Source organism: Opisthorchis viverrini (assembly GCF_000715545.1).
Source record: "Opisthorchis viverrini unplaced genomic scaffold opera_v5_151, whole genome shotgun sequence".
Classification (NCBI taxonomy): domain Eukaryota; kingdom Metazoa; phylum Platyhelminthes; class Trematoda; order Opisthorchiida; family Opisthorchiidae; genus Opisthorchis; species Opisthorchis viverrini.
Window position 1 is genome coordinate 1,166,582 of NW_008751807.1, and position 17,269 is coordinate 1,183,850.

Below are 17,269 nucleotides of genomic sequence, written 5' to 3' on the forward strand. Positions count from 1 at the left end.
CACATTGAACAAATAGAAGATGTAGAACAGGGCAGCAAACACAAGGGTAATGGCTGCCACAAAGTTGACCCACCCTCCAGACGATACATACGACCAACCGGAGGCTGACGCGACACAGATCAACACGATGCAACTAAGAACAACCTTTAAGGGGTACACAAGGAGAAAGAGAAAATCAGCACCAACTCATTTCCGCATATGAATGTACACGTACATGACAAAAAACCTATACTTATCCGGTGAGTTACCCTAAAACGAACCAAAAAGCTAACCAGGACTTATCACGTGGCTCACAAGTGAGTTGACGACAGTGATTGTCTGAAAATCACGAGATATACTTCTTAGACACCTGTCAGTCAAAGTGACCACGGTAATTAGAGTTGAAACAGGACTGTGAAAGGCCATATGTATGTTATACATATATATATATATATATGTATATATATATGTAGTCCCCCATTGCATTGGACGCCTGATATTATCATTTTAGTGATGACAACGTCGATGGACAAATGCTTCATGGAATATAGCAGGTTATCCATTCTTTGCGGGTCCATTGGACGCCTGATATTATCATTTTAGTGATGACAACGTCGATGGACAAATGCTTCATGGAATATAGCAGGTTATCCATAACCATCTTTGCGGTGTTTTAATGAGCTGTTATCGGAGTATACTGGGAGAGGTGTGGTATTAGTCTGAACTGACAGCTGACGCCGGTACCTCAATGCTAAACAACTAGCTGGTGCCAGTGCCCATTCATGTGTCGCTATATTCAGGCAGGCTGCTAGCCTGCGAGTGTTTTATGTACCGGTATGCCGCCGGTATTGTTCACTTTGGATCATATTTTTGCCTGAAGGACTGCATTCAGCACCACGTTCAGCTCGGCGCAGACTGCTTGTGATTTTCCTCCTGTATGCGGGTGTCCAATGTTCGGACAACTGTTAGCCAACAAATCCAATTCGGATGCTGCTTATATATATACATATTCACATATATATAGTATATAGTGCATACTAGCATACACCAGTCTATATATATTATACTATACTATCAGTGTGAATCACAAAACTACGGTGTACAATGGTGTTTCTGGTTCGATTTTCTTGAAACCAGATACACACTTCTACCCAATTCATTTATCCTCTCCATGAAAAAAATGAAATGAAAATGAAAAAACATTAGTCTTGGTTTTTGTATTTTCCAATGTGAAAACTTCCGTTATTCTGAATTGACGTCCACTGCAGTCATACCGCCAAAATGCGTGTCTCAGCAAAATGTAGGCAATAAGCAGATCTCTTGCAAAGTCCGCTTAAGGTTAACGAAGGTATGCTGAAGTGAAAATTTTGGTCAAACCTCAGAGCAAGCTTTTCACACTTAAAGTTGCAACCACATTTTACTGTTTGTTGGAACAACGAGTCCGAGTATATTCAGTATAAGCCAAAAGATTGCCGACCTTCCGTTAAACTTAAAGATACTCTAACAGATGAACTACTGATGACGTCTGCTGTTCGTCATACCCCTCAGCAGAGCACCCCCCCTGTAAGCGGAAGGTCAGAGGTCCAAGTCCGCTCCAAAGCATCTCATTTCTCTAATTCTGTGCTCACTTAAACTTCCTGTTTTCAGACGTAACATTGTTATTTCGCATGCTTATGCAGTTACCGGTCTATTCTCTTTGCTGTACACTTAGGTGACAAGCGTCTCGATGCCAATCGACCTGACATCGTGAAAACCTTATGAATGGGTAATTGTGAGTTTCTATGGGAAGGGATACGAGATTCATCCACCGGAACTAAGGTTATGACCAATGGGGAGTGAAGAACCGGATTTAGTTAGCATATTTAGCTCTCTTTTAATGATCATTGTCGATTTGTGAAGGCGAAAAATGTGACGTGCACATATATGGTACCTAACAAGAGCAATCCAAATCATGGCACACCGGTAGTCATACTACCTCTTTTCTGAACTATGGTACAGCAAATTTATTGGGAGTTGGTGTCTCCGTTCCTTGAGAGTACTGCGCCTGTGAAAAAGCCTGAGCGACAGTCACGCGAAAATGCATGGAACTCACTTTGGGGAAGTTCAATAGCCCATTTAGGAAGTTGGCACCCCCCATCATCTTCAGTGCCTCACCCCAAGACGGCTTCGGGCAAGCATGTTCGGGGTCAGCAACAACTCGATCCATGTGTTTTTGAAACAGCAACAGTACGCAGTCCATTATGCGCATAATCAAGTGAGGTGGTTTTCCAAGCTTCCGGACTTTAGAAAACAGAAACAGTCGATATAGACATAATACCTTACTCATAAGGCTGCTGGAAATTCTTCTTACAAAAATCATAAACGAGAGATTCAGCTGGGTTCTAGATGAGTCTCTCGCAAAAACCAGATTTGGTTGCAAATGAGTGGATTTCGTTAGAAACAGTCAATTTTTTGCCGTTTTTCCCAACGGTTCCATAAAAACGGAAATGCCGTTTATATTGGAATGCTAGGCAGTTGGTTAGAAAACTCACAAGCTCTAAACAAGTTATGGAGGTCTTAAATGAGCACAGTTGACATAGAGGCATGTACCGAAGATTGGGAATGATCGAGGACTAGTCATAGGAACGCACTCCGAATATTCACCAGAATTCAGGTTGTCTGAATACGTTAGAAGACGAGGCACATATCAAATTACAAATAGGTGCTTTGCATGAAGTTGTTCCGATTAAAAACCTTCTGCGTATAAAAGCAGCTGAAGGAGAAGACTAATTTCGCCAGCAATCCCATGAACCCTTAGTACAACTTTTCTACCAACCAATGAGATGAAATAACCTGATCGAGCGTGCGTGGAACCAAACGAACCTACCTGTAGAGATGTGAATAGGTTTGATGGTCTCCAAAGCAGCCTCTGCCTCCATCAGAGCCGGCTTAGCCGCTTCTAGTTTTTCCTCGGAGTTGGCTTTGTCCACACTGATTGCATCCACCAGTGTTTGAGCTTTGTCTTTCACCAACTGAACTTGGGCCTTCACCTTTTGAGCCGCAGTAGCCTTCACCGTGACTTCTTCCAAAACCTCTTCCGATTTCCTATTTGCCACTTGCAACTCCTTTTCTTTCTCTACCAGTTGTTTACTCAATTCATTCACCGATTCGGTAGCCTCGACCAACTTTTTCAAACCGCCGTTCATTCGTTCAAAAAGCAGCTCGATTTCTTTACGCTTTTGCCCATAAATCTCCATGTAACCATTGATGAACGACAGGTAAGACTTGGGGGTAACGTGTGTTTGGCGACGGAACCGTTGAAAATATTCGATGCACGCCTCCGCCACTGTGTCCTAGAAGAATTGATAAGTGTTTTTGGAGGGTATTGCATGAATAGAAAGTTACGTAAGACAGGTGGATGTTCTGCTGATTAAAAACCCATTGTTTCTTCATGAGATGGCTTGTGCAAATGGCAATTTCCTTAAGAATGCAGACCACAGAATAGGGTATTTGGCTTGTTCTGAGGAAAGAAGAGGTAGGGGTTTGGACTTAGTGTAAAAAGCTCTCTGTCCTCGATGTAAACGCTAAAGAATAGAGTGCCAAATTTTGGACAGCATTTAAGTAAACATATCGAAGTAAGGTGCCATCAGTGGGACCAATCCAAAATCCTTTGCAAACCTCGACCGATACGAATCCAGCGCACGACAGGCGAAATTGAGCTAGGCAGTCCGGATAGCGTATGACATCCTGCGCGCGCGCACCCGGATCGGTTTTGTACCATGTCCTGCAGGGTAGCACGGTCATCCGTTTGAGTTGTCTTCCCACAGTTTGAAGCTTTTTGTTACAGGAAGCAGTTTACAAATTATTCCAAATTTCGGATATAAAAGTTGAGCAGCGAATGGGAAGTTGGTAATGCTGTAGTATCTAATCGGATAGTCACCCCCTGCTATATTAAGGCGATTTCTTATTTCCACAGGTAGATTCAGTCGTGCACCCATTACTTTGCTCCCGAAAATCACTAGTAGCGATTTACTGACACCAGAACGCTCATTTCCTTAGTTTTCCCGAGTGAAAACAAGCGAACTTCCATAAAGTAAACTGTAAAAGGCCTGTCTGCCCACACTATCTTACACAATCGAACAAAGCACGCACAAGATAATCGTTCCAAATATACCTACAAGGGAGGAAGTATTTGTCTTGAATACGGAGATGCTGGGTGAGTTTATGGTTGTAGATATAATGTGTATACCAGTCCGAGCTTATTGAGCGTGAAGTCAACACAGATGCTCACAATTCACATAAATTTGGAGACATGAAAGTTACGAAAGTTACCTGAAACACGCCCATCGTCTGAACCACAGCCTGTTTCACAATCGGATTGCAAACTATGTCGAAACGGGACAAAAAATGATTGGATACCGCAACCAACGCATCCCTGGGCCATCTTTGGAACCAGTCCATTGTACAACCTGAAATCAGTCCCGGAAATTTCAGACTTCGACTTCGGAACTTTTGACCAACAGGTGAGAAGCACAGAACAATATGTAAGTTCTTCACAACACGGCTCGTATAGTATTCACTCAAAGTCTCATTTGTGATTGGACGTCTGGGGAATTCTTTTTTCATGGGCGCTACCAATTCTTGCAGAATTTCATCCATTTCATCCCGGGCAAATAAATTGGCTATCTCTCCTGAGCTTAGCATGTTGTTCAGGTATTCCAAGAATGCCTCATCTTTGATATCATTGTCTGTGAAAATGAAGGTTATTCCTGATCCTTTTTGACCAGCCGTTCGATAGAGATATTTCAAATCCTCTGTCAGGTCGTTCACGTTGTATGATCTGAAAGTAAGCGGGATAAAGAGATAGTGCTTAAATGAAGTACCATACTCATAAGGTTGCTGAGAATTCCTCGACAGCCCACGACCAATTTCGCCCATCTTGGGGCTCATCAGGTAGGCACGGTTCCCGAGTTTCCGTCAAACTCATGTCTTACTTGTACCGAAATTAGACGGATTTCGACAAATCCACTCATTTGCAAATCAGATTTGACGGGAGACTCACCCGAAACCCAGCTGAACCTCTCAATTATGATGTTTTTAAGCAACTGAATATCCTGCACCAGCAACCTTATGATTAGTGCATCACGTCCATACATGAATCGGAATATCTCGAATATCGTAACACCTGAAAGATGAGGCAGTCTTGTGCAGCACATTCAGTTGTTAAAAAAAACATCTTCAACGGGAGATTCACCTGGGTTCCAGTTGAGTCACCCATCAAAATCAAATTGGAATGAAAAATGAGTGCATTTGTCGAAAGCAGGTAGAGATATTCAGTATTCGCACTACACACTTATGTTCACAGAATCATGATGACCTCAAAAACGTGTCCGAATCGATCTTCTGTTATATTAGGAACTCGAGTTTTCCAAATACTGATCTCATCCGCTCTGATAAAAGGTGAGTTAATTTGGTCGAATGACTGTTGTTTTCGTGAAGTTACGCCAATCCATTTTTGTTGATGGTCAATCACGTACCACCTGTAACTGTAACTAAGATCAAATATGTCTGTAGTCACAAACCTCTTTCCAGGGTATACGATTGCTCGTCAAGTTTTCACCAAGTGAGGCTAATTGCGTCCTGAATTGGGTTGGAAACTTTTCAGCAGTCATTTGCTGAAATGTTACTAGCTCGGATAGGTCTATTCTTTGTTGATCTGGTGGCTGTTGATCTATTCACCGAGCTTGACAACCAATTCGCAAACCTTCCGTCAACAAACGAGGGGGCATCGGTGGGTGGTTGGGTTGTAGGGTTTGGGGGCGCACTATTGATGTCACCCCGTTTGCTACCGAAACGTTTGCACTTGTTGCCAAGCTCTGAGAACAGATAAACAACCGTCGGATCAACAACCAATAATCGTTTGTTGTGCTCAATCTGTTGAATTACTCTTTGCACAGACTCGCCAGCTATGCTAACACCCAGTGGCAGCTGGGTGTGGTGTTCAAGTTAGTCAGACCAAGAAACCATTCACTTAACCGCATACAACCCCGGCCACCATTTAATTGTCTCCAATCCACTTGTGTGGGTTATGAATTAACTATTTATTTGTGGATGCAGGGTTTGTAGAGTTCACGTTCACTCCACTCTTGTTTGAACAGTCCCCCTTGTGTCCTGGCCCAATTATTCCAGTGAGTCCACATCGGAGGAGGATGAATTATACTCGAGTTCTGCTCTTGTTATCTGATGATGAACCCCTTATGGGTAGGGCAATCGATCGATACAACAAGGACAGTGCCTGGGTCGTCGTTTGACTCGCTCGCTTGTTTGGACGTGATAATTCCGGTACATCCAGCGTGTACTGATGGGGTAGTGGTAACACGGTGGCCTTGAAAGCAACAGGCTAGAGGGTACGTAGTGCTGCTGAGCACCAGTAAGAGTCAGATTCGAGTGTGGTGCATCCCTCTTTTGTTTAGACTCACCAAAGTGATTGTGCAGAGACAGAAGGAGGACCGTTCAGGTGAGTGGTTTGAAAGCGAATTTCATGCTTTATGTGACCACTGTTTCAACATTTCCGGCGCGCTCGGCTCAGATTTCCACAGGGCACAACGCACGAACGGAAGAACAGAACTAGCCTTCGATATGTGGACCCCCTCTTGTTCACCAGGGCTGGTGGGCCCGGCCTCTTCCGTCCGGAAATCCGGGCTTATGCAGGCCACTGACACTGTCAGAGTTCTGAGTCTTTCTTGGTCATGTGACAATAATCGACCCGCCCCTAGTTTTTAATTTGGTAACCAACTTTAGCTATTTATTACATGGTTTATCCCTATTTCATTAGTACCTTGCAGACCAGATCCCGAAAATGCAATGTTTATCCCTCTGTTTTCGCTGGAACCGAGGGAATCTTCAAGCTATTAGGGGGGCGCAAAGAGCCTGTTATATTTTACAAGCCGCTTTTTGTGAGCAATGAAAGCCGCTGCATTTGCGCGGCGGAAAGCGAAAGGATAAACAATGCACATCCTAGTACTACGAAGTGCACTCTAAATCAGTCGGTCAACCGAAACTGAGAATGCTGATGTCGTCCTTTTATATGGAATATGATTCAGCGTGCACGGTTTTACTGAGAGATGCAGTGGCGAATATCCCAGTCTCTAGAAGTCAGACAACGTATTCAAGAGGATAACGCAGCAACTCACACCAATCATTCAGCATACCGGTCATCATAGTATTTGGGAATTTCACCCGGTGGGGCATCGCGCAAAGAACAAACTGGATCGAAAAGGTGAATATGACGTCATCATCATCAGCTTTAGATAGGGGAAGGTGAAGCCACTCGCACCGCATTCTCACATTGGCTAATTCTGTGTCGAAACACCGAAAGATCGCAATAAAAACTAGAAAAGCGTCCAGTAAACAAGGCCAGTAAAAGTTCAAACAAGTTCTCGAAACTTTAATGTGATGTAGTGCTATGCAGCATTCCTTATGGTCAGGGCACATGCACAACTATTTGGGTCTGGAACGGCTACGAGGGATTTAGTGTGACAAGCCTTACGGTACAAACAAAAAATGGTAAGCCACCACTTATACGTTCTAGTCGGCCAACCATTCGGTTTATCAAGTGTCATCGGATAGTGTTTGACGCGAGACCTCTGGGGTACAGAAGCATCTTGAACACTGCACGGAACTTTTTGTTTCACCGAGCGATAGTTCACCAGCTCTCAAGCCATCTGACTTCCTGACAGATTTTATCATTTAGGCTTAGCTGAAAAGTCACTTCAAGTAGTTATTTTCCAATCGTCCAACTGACATTATCAGATCTAGTCATTTACTAATCTTGTAGGGACCCGGTTGTGGCTGTCAGGTCAGTCTCAAGCGCATCCTGGTTGTAGTTCAGGCTATTGGTACAACAAGCGACTTATTCCAAGGACGCGCTTCTGGACCACTCGCGAATGTCTAATGGAGCTCAAAATGAGCGAGGATAAAATTTCCGTCTGGTCCGGGTGATAGTTCGGATTTGTTCAGGAAATCACTTCTTACCAGTATGAATTCCATTGGCCCTATAAACCGGGTTATTGTGATGATTCAATCGGCAGAGGCATGAATCTTTCAGTTACTGGTCTACGGACTGTTCGTTTTCAGTGAGTGCACCATTTCCCGGGTCAGCCTTCTAACCAGTCACGAACAATTTCAAGATAGTTTAGAGGATTAATGTTTTCTAGCTTCCTGAAATTCGGACGTGAGATCTGTGATCCCAGGGCCCCCGATCAGATAGCTCTATTCTAATATACAACCAATAAAATATTCAGTTATTTTCTGCTTTATATTCTTCCTTTGAAACTTGTACTTAAGGGAGTCGATTTATCCTTTGTTAATCAAGCATTCTATCCGGATACAGAAAACGTTCAACAAGACTGGTTTTATCGAATCTCGGGACGTTCCCTTTCGAGGACAGCATGGTAGTATAACAGGGGTACAATAGATGGGCAGCCAGTACAAAACGATAGCTGTAAACTTGGTACGGTAATTTCCTTGGAGGATTTTACCTGGTCAAAGTGATTTGGAACGTTTTGTATCCGGCAATAAATGAAGCCAAACGAGTCAGCGATTGTTTTCCGGAACCACCCACTCCAACCAACAAAGCGTGTCCTTTGGATGTTCTAATCACTCGGGAGATTTTGACCAGATGTACCATGGCATCCGTGAAAAACACCAGGTCAAGCTTTGATCCACGAATTGCTTCATTGTACAGATTCATGAACATTGTGAGACGACTCTCAAGCTGCTGGAAACTCTCGATTGCCTCGTAGATTTTAGGGGCCTCCAGATCCACGTCTTCCGCTTCGTCACCAGTTGCTTCAGGCGCGTCACGTAGGAAGTCCACAAAATAATGTTCTTCCCAAGTCGAAGGTGTGATAAGACCTGGACACTCTTCTGATCCTAAAACAAAATGCAGGGTATTGGATTTTATCAGGAAAGACTTGTATAGTACAGAGATGTGAACAACTCCAAGGATTTTCATAAAGGAAACTACTCACAAGGTTGCTGAAAACTCTTCGACAGCGTACGACCGGTTTCGCCCTTCTTGGGGCTCATTAGGTAGGCGTAGTCCCGAGTTTCTGTCAAACTTATTTTCTACTTGAACCCAAACTGGACTGTTTTCGAGAAATACACTCATTTGCGATTCAATTTGGTTTCCACGTGAATCTCTCCTTTAGTATATCATAAACGAGAGATTCACTCGAGTCTCTCGTGAAAACAAAACTGATTTGCGAATGAGTGTATTTCTCGAAAACTTCAAGGTCAGATTCTGAAGCAAACAGACGTGTTCTTGAGTCCATCCGTCGCTCAATCGTGGACATTTTACGGCTGATTAAGATTGACAATTCAATTAGTAGAACAGTGGTAGCAAACTCGGGTCACATATCAGATCATCGGAGTTTCAGCCCCTGCCAGGCCAAGGATATGCAGTGGTGAGTGACTAGGATGAAAAGAGAGCTCAGTCCTATTGTTTTCTCCCTCTGGTTTGGACTAGCCAGGATAAACTTGTCTGGACAGGGTGTGGAAGACAAATTAAACGGGAGCCACATGAGTAGTAGTCATAAGTAGTCATATTCCAACTGACACAGAAATATACCTTGGAAAACTGTGGTCTGAGATGGGAAGAGGCATTTTCCGTCATAACACGACCAATGTACGCATTCGCGAATGCTAAGCTGCACACATCTCCGCTTTAGTCTAAGTATGTGGCTTACTTAACAGAATTAAGCTCACACTAGCGCGACAAGCCAGCGACCTCCGCGGAGTGATATCGTATCCAACTCTAATACCTGAAGTTTCCGTTCGGAAAGGAAGTTTAACAATTCCAAAAGGGGGAAACAGGCGGACTTGTGGGTGTGACTCGCACTGACCCTATGACAACTTCTACTAGAAGTATCCCACTGGTACTAGTGCTATACATGGTTGACAAAATACTCACGCATCGATGTCACTTAGCATACCTCGACAGAGGTCAAACCTGTGACCGGAAGCTCAAAGCGTTGCACACTCCGTAGAACATGTATTAATCAATAGCAGGAACAGCCTAGGTTTGGTATGGAGACACCTTATGGGAAATATCAGGACGTCTGGGTCAAAAAACTTATTCATCAGTTCTCATTTAAGATCCTATAATAACTAAGCCTGGGGGATCAAATTGGTTAAGGTTCGAACATAATGACCAAATAGTTTGTGGTTCGAATTCAACCCCGGTATCTCAACTGCTCCCGTCTAGGCTTAGGCAACCTGCCAGTATCTCAGCCCTCTTAATTCCCCCGGGTGGTATGGCGACTAGGTTCCGAAAGGGTGTTACAGCTGAATGATCAACTTTTTTATAATTAATTCAGACAATTGTGCTCCCAGTCCAGAGAGTTAGGCCAACTGAGAGGTCTAGATAATGTGGACCAATCAACTAGACTTAGAGAGACCAACCGCATGATCTTCTGACCTCGGGACTACGGAGCCACCAATCACGCTTGTGTTGCTGGATCAACTAACCAATAGCTTGTAGCTTGTGTCAGCCAGATTCCCTTAGGAAATCGCCCGCCGATCAGTACAAATCTTGTGTATCAGTTCACATCACCGGCTGTACAATTGCCGTCTTAAAGGCCACGTGTGAGCTGGCCACGTGACCGATCTTTCTGCAGCCACCTGGTGAGCCCCAGATCAGCATTTTGAAATCTACTCATCATATCTTTCTTAATTTTGCACCACCAGTCCGCATCGTTCGGACATCTCATTGGATATCCTTATCTTTTTCTGGCTTGAGATTTATGAGGTACTATTCTTCCGAAAATCACCGTCGCTGAGCGCTTGACAATCGCGGCTCTCGGTGATTCGTGCATGATTCTGGGCGACAGATTTTGAAGGCTTGACTTAGCGCGGAGCTCTGCACGAGATGTCTACTAAGTTTCAAAAATACCATCTAGAATAAGGAACAAAGAGTAGAAAATGGACTTGTAATTTTGATTTTACAACTTACCAACTTCATGAAGCATTTTGTCGAACCATTTCCTATCTGCCGGCTCAGTGAATCGATCGGCAATCACACGTGTACACTCATGCTTCCAAAGTGCAAGTAGTGTCTGGGGTGAATTGATCACCTCGGAACTTGTACTCAGCATTCCTTGCCAGATCCTACTCACGTCACGCAAATTGAAGACATAGTGAAACTTCGCCGGAGTTGGGAGCATTTTGATTTTGACACGCTGCCACACCTTTCGCGTGGCACCTATCAATTTTTGGGCAGTATCAATAACCGACTCAGTGAATCCACGTTCAGTACAAAAGTGACCGAGACAAAGGGTGCCAAATACTTTATCCAACGAGGCATTACTTGGAAGGGTGCAGTTGAACACACTGAATTGTCTCTTCAGACGCTGTGGAATGTCATTTCGTCCACCTCCAGGGTGATTCATGGCCGCAACCATCTGTGGGTACAAGTAAAAGTGGAATGCGAATCATAGACGCTCCGTATGCAAAACGACACTGAAGAGGCAGGCTAATCGTTTCAGTAGTATTCATGAGAATGAAAAGAGTTTCCGTGATGAAACTAACGAACTCTTCCCCAACAGGGAGATTGAAGGCAGTCATGGCCTTTGAGCATGGCTCAGCCCCTAGACGTGTGACGTTGCACTAAGTAACAGCACTGAATAAAATGCAAAGATGGACAATTCATGTGTAATTGATTAGAATGTATCATGTCGTTCAGATGTAGCACCCTTTCGGTGCACCATTGCTGTGCCACCAGAAGGTAGACGGGGGAAATCGAGAGGCAGAGGTCGTATTCGAACCACGGCCCTTCCCGTCAGTAAATTCCCGCTCCAAACACCGAGCCATCTTGCCCCCCCCCATTAAATGTATCACGTACGTCATAACAATTAATATCGTAACGTAACATCGTAACGTACGGCTTATTCTCTCTAGCCATATAACTAAAGCAATAGAAGAGAACGAAAACTACGAATCATGTCTGATCGACCAGGGTCAAGTCTAAGATGACGACATCCAGACGTTTGTCTGATAAACTTCTGTGGACATAATTTTGGCCGATGTTCGGTAATTAGGGAAGCTCCACCAAGTGAGAGAATGTCTGGGTTCCGATACCTAACGGGATGCTAAACGGTTACATTCGGTCAATCCGTTAAGTCCTGAATGCGATTTGTCTTGTGATCGACGAAGACGGCACACTGATGTGTGTTGTGGAACCTAATTGGGGATGTGGATAGAAGTCCATGCATTCTTTTCAGTGTAATGTAAGTGTCACCGCAATTGTAGGCAAAATGGTAGACAGGTAGCCGATGTGTCCGGTGTTTTGTAAGCAGTGCATCTGAAGTTCATTCACTTCGTTCCCGATGAGTACGTGGAACTGTGCGGTTGACCACTTCACCTATTTTAAGCGGTATTTATACAGCAAAATGACCTCCCTTGAATTACAATCAACGAGATACCATCACTTTTTCACCGATTGTGTTGTAGCGCATGGTTCCTGCATTCTACCATGAAAACGGATGAACCTCTCCTGGTGGGTGTTGAGTTTTCAGGCATTTATGATAAGTCCTTCATCCCGTAGGCACATCGGTTTACATTTATGTCCTGCAAAAGCAGAGATATTGTGCAGGAGCCTTCAGTTTAGTTTAATAGTGTAAATGTTGCTCGGTATAAATCGGATACTGGCAAGGTAAAAATATTAAAAGAAACTAAAATGGGGTGGCTAAGGATCCATAAAATGCCTGTCCTTCTATTTTGGTCGGTTCTTTCATCCAAATGGGTTGCAGTGGAAAACGATTTTTTTACTGGAAAGATTGTCTTCTCAGCGCCGGTGTTTTTTCGTCATTGGCGAATCCTACATCAGCTTACTGGTCACAGATGCCGTGACGTCTCAGGATTGAGCCCAGACTAAATGCACTAGCTAACGTTGCTAACCCGAAGTTGTAAACGTTGACCTTCGGAGCCTATCGCATGTCCCTCACATTAAACGCTACACGGCGTAACAGACCGTCTATTGGCGGATCGCAGTAAAAACCGAACAAACACGCGTGCGCGACAGACAGGCTGGAAAGCGAATCTTGGGTTGAGCCAATCAGCGCGTTGGATCAGTTTGCAAACCGCCTGCGCGGACCATAGGTGTATCAGCGGTATGTGTGAAGTGAGGTGCGTGGAGAGGGGTGTGCGGAGAGGGTCATGTGGAACATGGCGCGCGGAACGGAGCGCATAGAGCAGAGCGGATGGGATGGGACGGGCCGTGTGAAACGGGACGTTTGGAACAGGGCGTGTAGATAAGGAGCATGGGTGATTTAATCAGATGTACCGCTTGTTTTTCACTGGATTTTCAGAATCAGATAAGCGGGGTCTAATTGCGATGCCATAAACCTCTCTCGAGAAAATAGCTCGGGTAACCATAGGAGCCTATCTGCACTGGGGTGATGAGATTCCAGTTGTATCCTGGTGGCTTTCAACAGCTTTAATAAGGCTGTAACAGAAACGTCCATTTCATCTCGTATGAATGCTCTTTATGTTTGATAATCTTGCATGTCCATGCCCCACTCATGCTAATCTGTACACCTGTCATTAGCTCGACAATTGAATCACCGGAGCTATTGGGTTTTCATCAAACTTGAGTAACAACCATCGACAAGTCACCATAGACAATTTTGTTCTTGTCTATTGGGAAAGCGAGAAACATTGAATCAGCATGAGGTGACACATCCTGTCTGAAGACTGCTTATCAAGTAGGCATAACATGTGCCCAAGGGCTTCAGCGAGGGATCCACACAGATACTTCTAATCCAAGCGCCAAAAGAAGAGTCGACTCAGCTTTTCCAATTGGCAGTCTCACAAACAACAGAGCGATTTCAACTGAAACCTACGATAGGGTGAGAAACTGCACAGTAAATGAGATATGTCTTTCTGTGTCAAACTGAACGAGAACGTCTTTGGCACTCCACAGAATAAGCTCGGTGTTTGACATAAGTAACAGAAAAACGATAAGCGGTGGACAGATTAGGAACCATTGGTAGGATGAATGAAATGTCAACGCAACAGGGTCATTTCACGCCGCAGGACAAAGATAATAATTTTTCAGGCCGGACCTGAATATATGAAGTTTCGTTGCAGTTTGTACATGCTGGTGGTTGCGCTTTGGATTGTACGTTATAGTGTCTACGGTAGGTAATGATGGTATGAACATGAACAGGTCTCCAAACTTGAACGATGTGTTTAGGTCTGAAAGCTTGTTTGGTCCTCATACGTTGCAAGTTGTACAAGGCTGGCACGAGTGTAGCGAGAAAGAAGGTAAGATATTCACGGAGTGTGACCGGTTACTTTCGCAAATTAACGTGATTTCACCTATCTAGAGATTCACAGATGGACCCCAAACAAAATGAAATGCCACTTGGAATATAAACACAGTTGTCGTCAACACACGCTTACAATCAGTGGGTAACAAAAACAAGATCAGTAGGGATAACTTTTGAGGAACCAAAAACATCACCCAAATCGGACTAGTAAATATTTCCCCGGTAGTCTGAATGTCCAAATCATGAGTTTTTCTGCCGTTGACCGTCGAAATTCCACATGGGGGATTCCCATCCGCTTGAGAACCGCTACTCTGTATGAATGGTGTGAAGGCTGTTTGACCTAGGAGGATTTCATCAAGTCCGTCGAAGCATATTCAGCTGAGCAAGCGGGAGCATCAAATTTCGAATAGCGGAGAAAAATATTTTGCGCTGTTTAGCAGATAGTGTAATTTAATGAAAAACATGCTTTGAGGAAATAATATATCGGTGGCAGTGTTGAATACCACTAGGGGGTTTCGACAACTACTCTCATTTGTATATCAATTTGGTTTTCACAGGAGACCCAGGTGAACCTCTCACTTATAATGTCCTTCAGTCGAAGAGTTTTCAGCAACCTTGTGAGTAGTGCCCTTTTCGGAAAGGAAACTATTCATAAGTTGGACTTCCGAGAATCATGGGTTTTCCCCAGGGCGCAACACAGTTCGTCCACTGATGGATACATCAGGTGAAGGCAGCTAGCCTATACATCAGTAAGGGTTCTGTGTGTGTGTGTGTGTGTGTGTGTGTAAATAAACCTCATCAAATTTATCACCTGGAGGATAGACCCAGCTGTGAATCCGTGCGAGTGAATTCTTTTCACCGGATGTCCATTTAAAAGAGTAAAACAAGGATACCAGCCATATTATAAGTTTTGTGCGCGACCAGCTATTATGATAAATGTGGCAATGCTCAGGCGGACCGAACTGACTAATAACAGAACCGACCAATGGTGCGCGAAATGTTCACTAACCTGGATATCGACAATTGTCGTAAAGTCTCCCGGTTTGTCCAAGTTATAAAATCCAGACATTTCAATCATTTGTCTTGTTATCTCGTTGGTAATCTGATCACCCCACTCATTGATGGTAGGCATGTTGATATCGTCAATAAAAACCGTCATCTTCTTTCCAGAAGCTGGGCCGTACGTGGTACCCACACGCTTGTCCACATAGCTCTCGATTGCGCGTTGGAACATATTTGGTGTTGTGGCACTGGAGAAGTTGATTGTTTTGAATATATGTGCCTCTGGATCATATTTGCTGCAGTAACCTTTGATGATCACAGTTTTTGCAGTTCCCTGAAAGTTTTTTAAAGCAGTTTGTTCGTTGAATGCAGGTTACTTCAGAAAGGAGTACCATTGTGCCATTTATGATAAATGATGATGATAAAAATGCTATGCACCTTGTTAGAAGTGTATGACATCCCCGAGGGTTGCAACACAGCTCTTCGCTTCTGTGTTCACCAGTCTATCTACATTGACACTGATCGCCTAGCAATAAAATACAACTAAGTACTGCAACCTCCGTTCATCGAATCCACCTCAACCCTTATAGTGAGGTGCCAGTTTCAAAATAATGTTGATGAGATGCCCTTAAATATGACAGTCCTATCATAATTCCTTATACAATTACTCATCTATAAAGTTGCTGTTTCAAACGAATATACAAAGTGAAACAAGTGACATATCAAACTCGTCATAAGTTGAGACGAACGGAAAACTGCAAAATGACTAAAGGGAAAACTCTTTTCGCTTTTCAAGGTCTACTTGACAAAAAATGGCGGGCTTCTTCCCGTCACAGCCAGAAAGCGGTATAAAACAGTTTTATTTTTATTTTTATCTTATATTTTATTTATTTATTTTATTCTGTCAAGAATATATGGAAGTACTTGTAATTGAACCTTCAACCTCTGAAACGGTGCTGTCCTTTCATTACATAGTGCGTGTTAGTAAACTGATTTCATCTTGAGACTGATTCCCTTATATGAGCGATTGTGGCAGTTGGATAAAAGAAGCCGAAAATTATTACTAAAACCACTGTTATCAACCCGTATTACTGGCATACCTTTAGTCAAGCATAACTCACGCTATTAACCGGGAAGACAACAGTGTATAATCCGCCAACTCACGTGGCTGAGTACCTCAGTGCTGGGTGTGCTTCACAACATTCCGTTCGAAGAGGCAGTAGAGTGAACAAAGAATTGGAGAATTTATCAGAAAGTCAAATTAGAAATTACGTTTGAGTGCTGCGTCGTGACACCGATCATATTAGCCAATTGCTGTGGGAGGACTTCTGTATTTCTGAACACCAGAGCTTCGTCTCCTCGTGATTTCGCTTCAATGTCGCACTGTTGTTGGCAGCCAAGGACAGTCAAACGTGCTGATTCGATTTCCACCAACAAGTATTGCTCTAATTGATGATGCTGAGTTAATATGGTAACGCAATACTGAAACCACGGAGGGAATCTTTGGAATTTTGGGATTCATGTGAAGAGGAGCTGTTTCTTGGACTACCGTGTGCCCCAAGAAGATAATCACCTGGTTAGTACCGAAAGCTTCAGGATGTCCTCATCTTCGGAGTGCACAGCCTGTTTGTCAAAGGACACCGAGGAGGTAGCTGCTAATTCAGAAGTTCTGCCACGCTCACAAAAGATCCCATCCTAGTTTACAGTGTTCCGCTGATGACATATATGGTTTGAACTCCAAACACGAATAAAACACCAGTGCAGATATTTGACGCTAAATATCAGTTTCACTTAGATGGATTATCAGTCATACACTAACGACTTGCATATTCAATCACTCTGTCGTATCAGCGTGGAGAATACAAAAAGCAAGAGCATTTGCTATATATCTATTGATGGAGATCTCAGGAAGCGGAAACAGCTGAAATTAACCAGACGAAATGCCATCAGACTTGCCTGCCAATGTACTTCTCGCAATC

The 17,269-nt window shown here is 43.7% G+C and overlaps 1 protein-coding gene across 1 annotated transcript in view; it reads right to left on the minus strand.

Moving 5' to 3' along the window:
• Positions 1-17,269, minus strand: part of T265_06922 (hypothetical protein) — a gene marked incomplete at both ends in the record, with an annotated part of 98,802 nt that overhangs the window by 30,056 nt on the left and 51,477 nt on the right. The window contains 7 exons of the mRNA XM_009172320.1: positions 4-144; positions 2,072-2,259; positions 2,846-3,311; positions 4,291-4,798; positions 8,499-8,892; positions 10,973-11,420; positions 15,298-15,624. Of these exons, the coding sequence (XP_009170584.1) occupies positions 4-144; positions 2,072-2,259; positions 2,846-3,311; positions 4,291-4,798; positions 8,499-8,892; positions 10,973-11,420; positions 15,298-15,624 (2,472 nt within the window). The remainder of the gene's footprint in view (positions 1-3; positions 145-2,071; positions 2,260-2,845; positions 3,312-4,290; positions 4,799-8,498; positions 8,893-10,972; positions 11,421-15,297; positions 15,625-17,269) is intronic.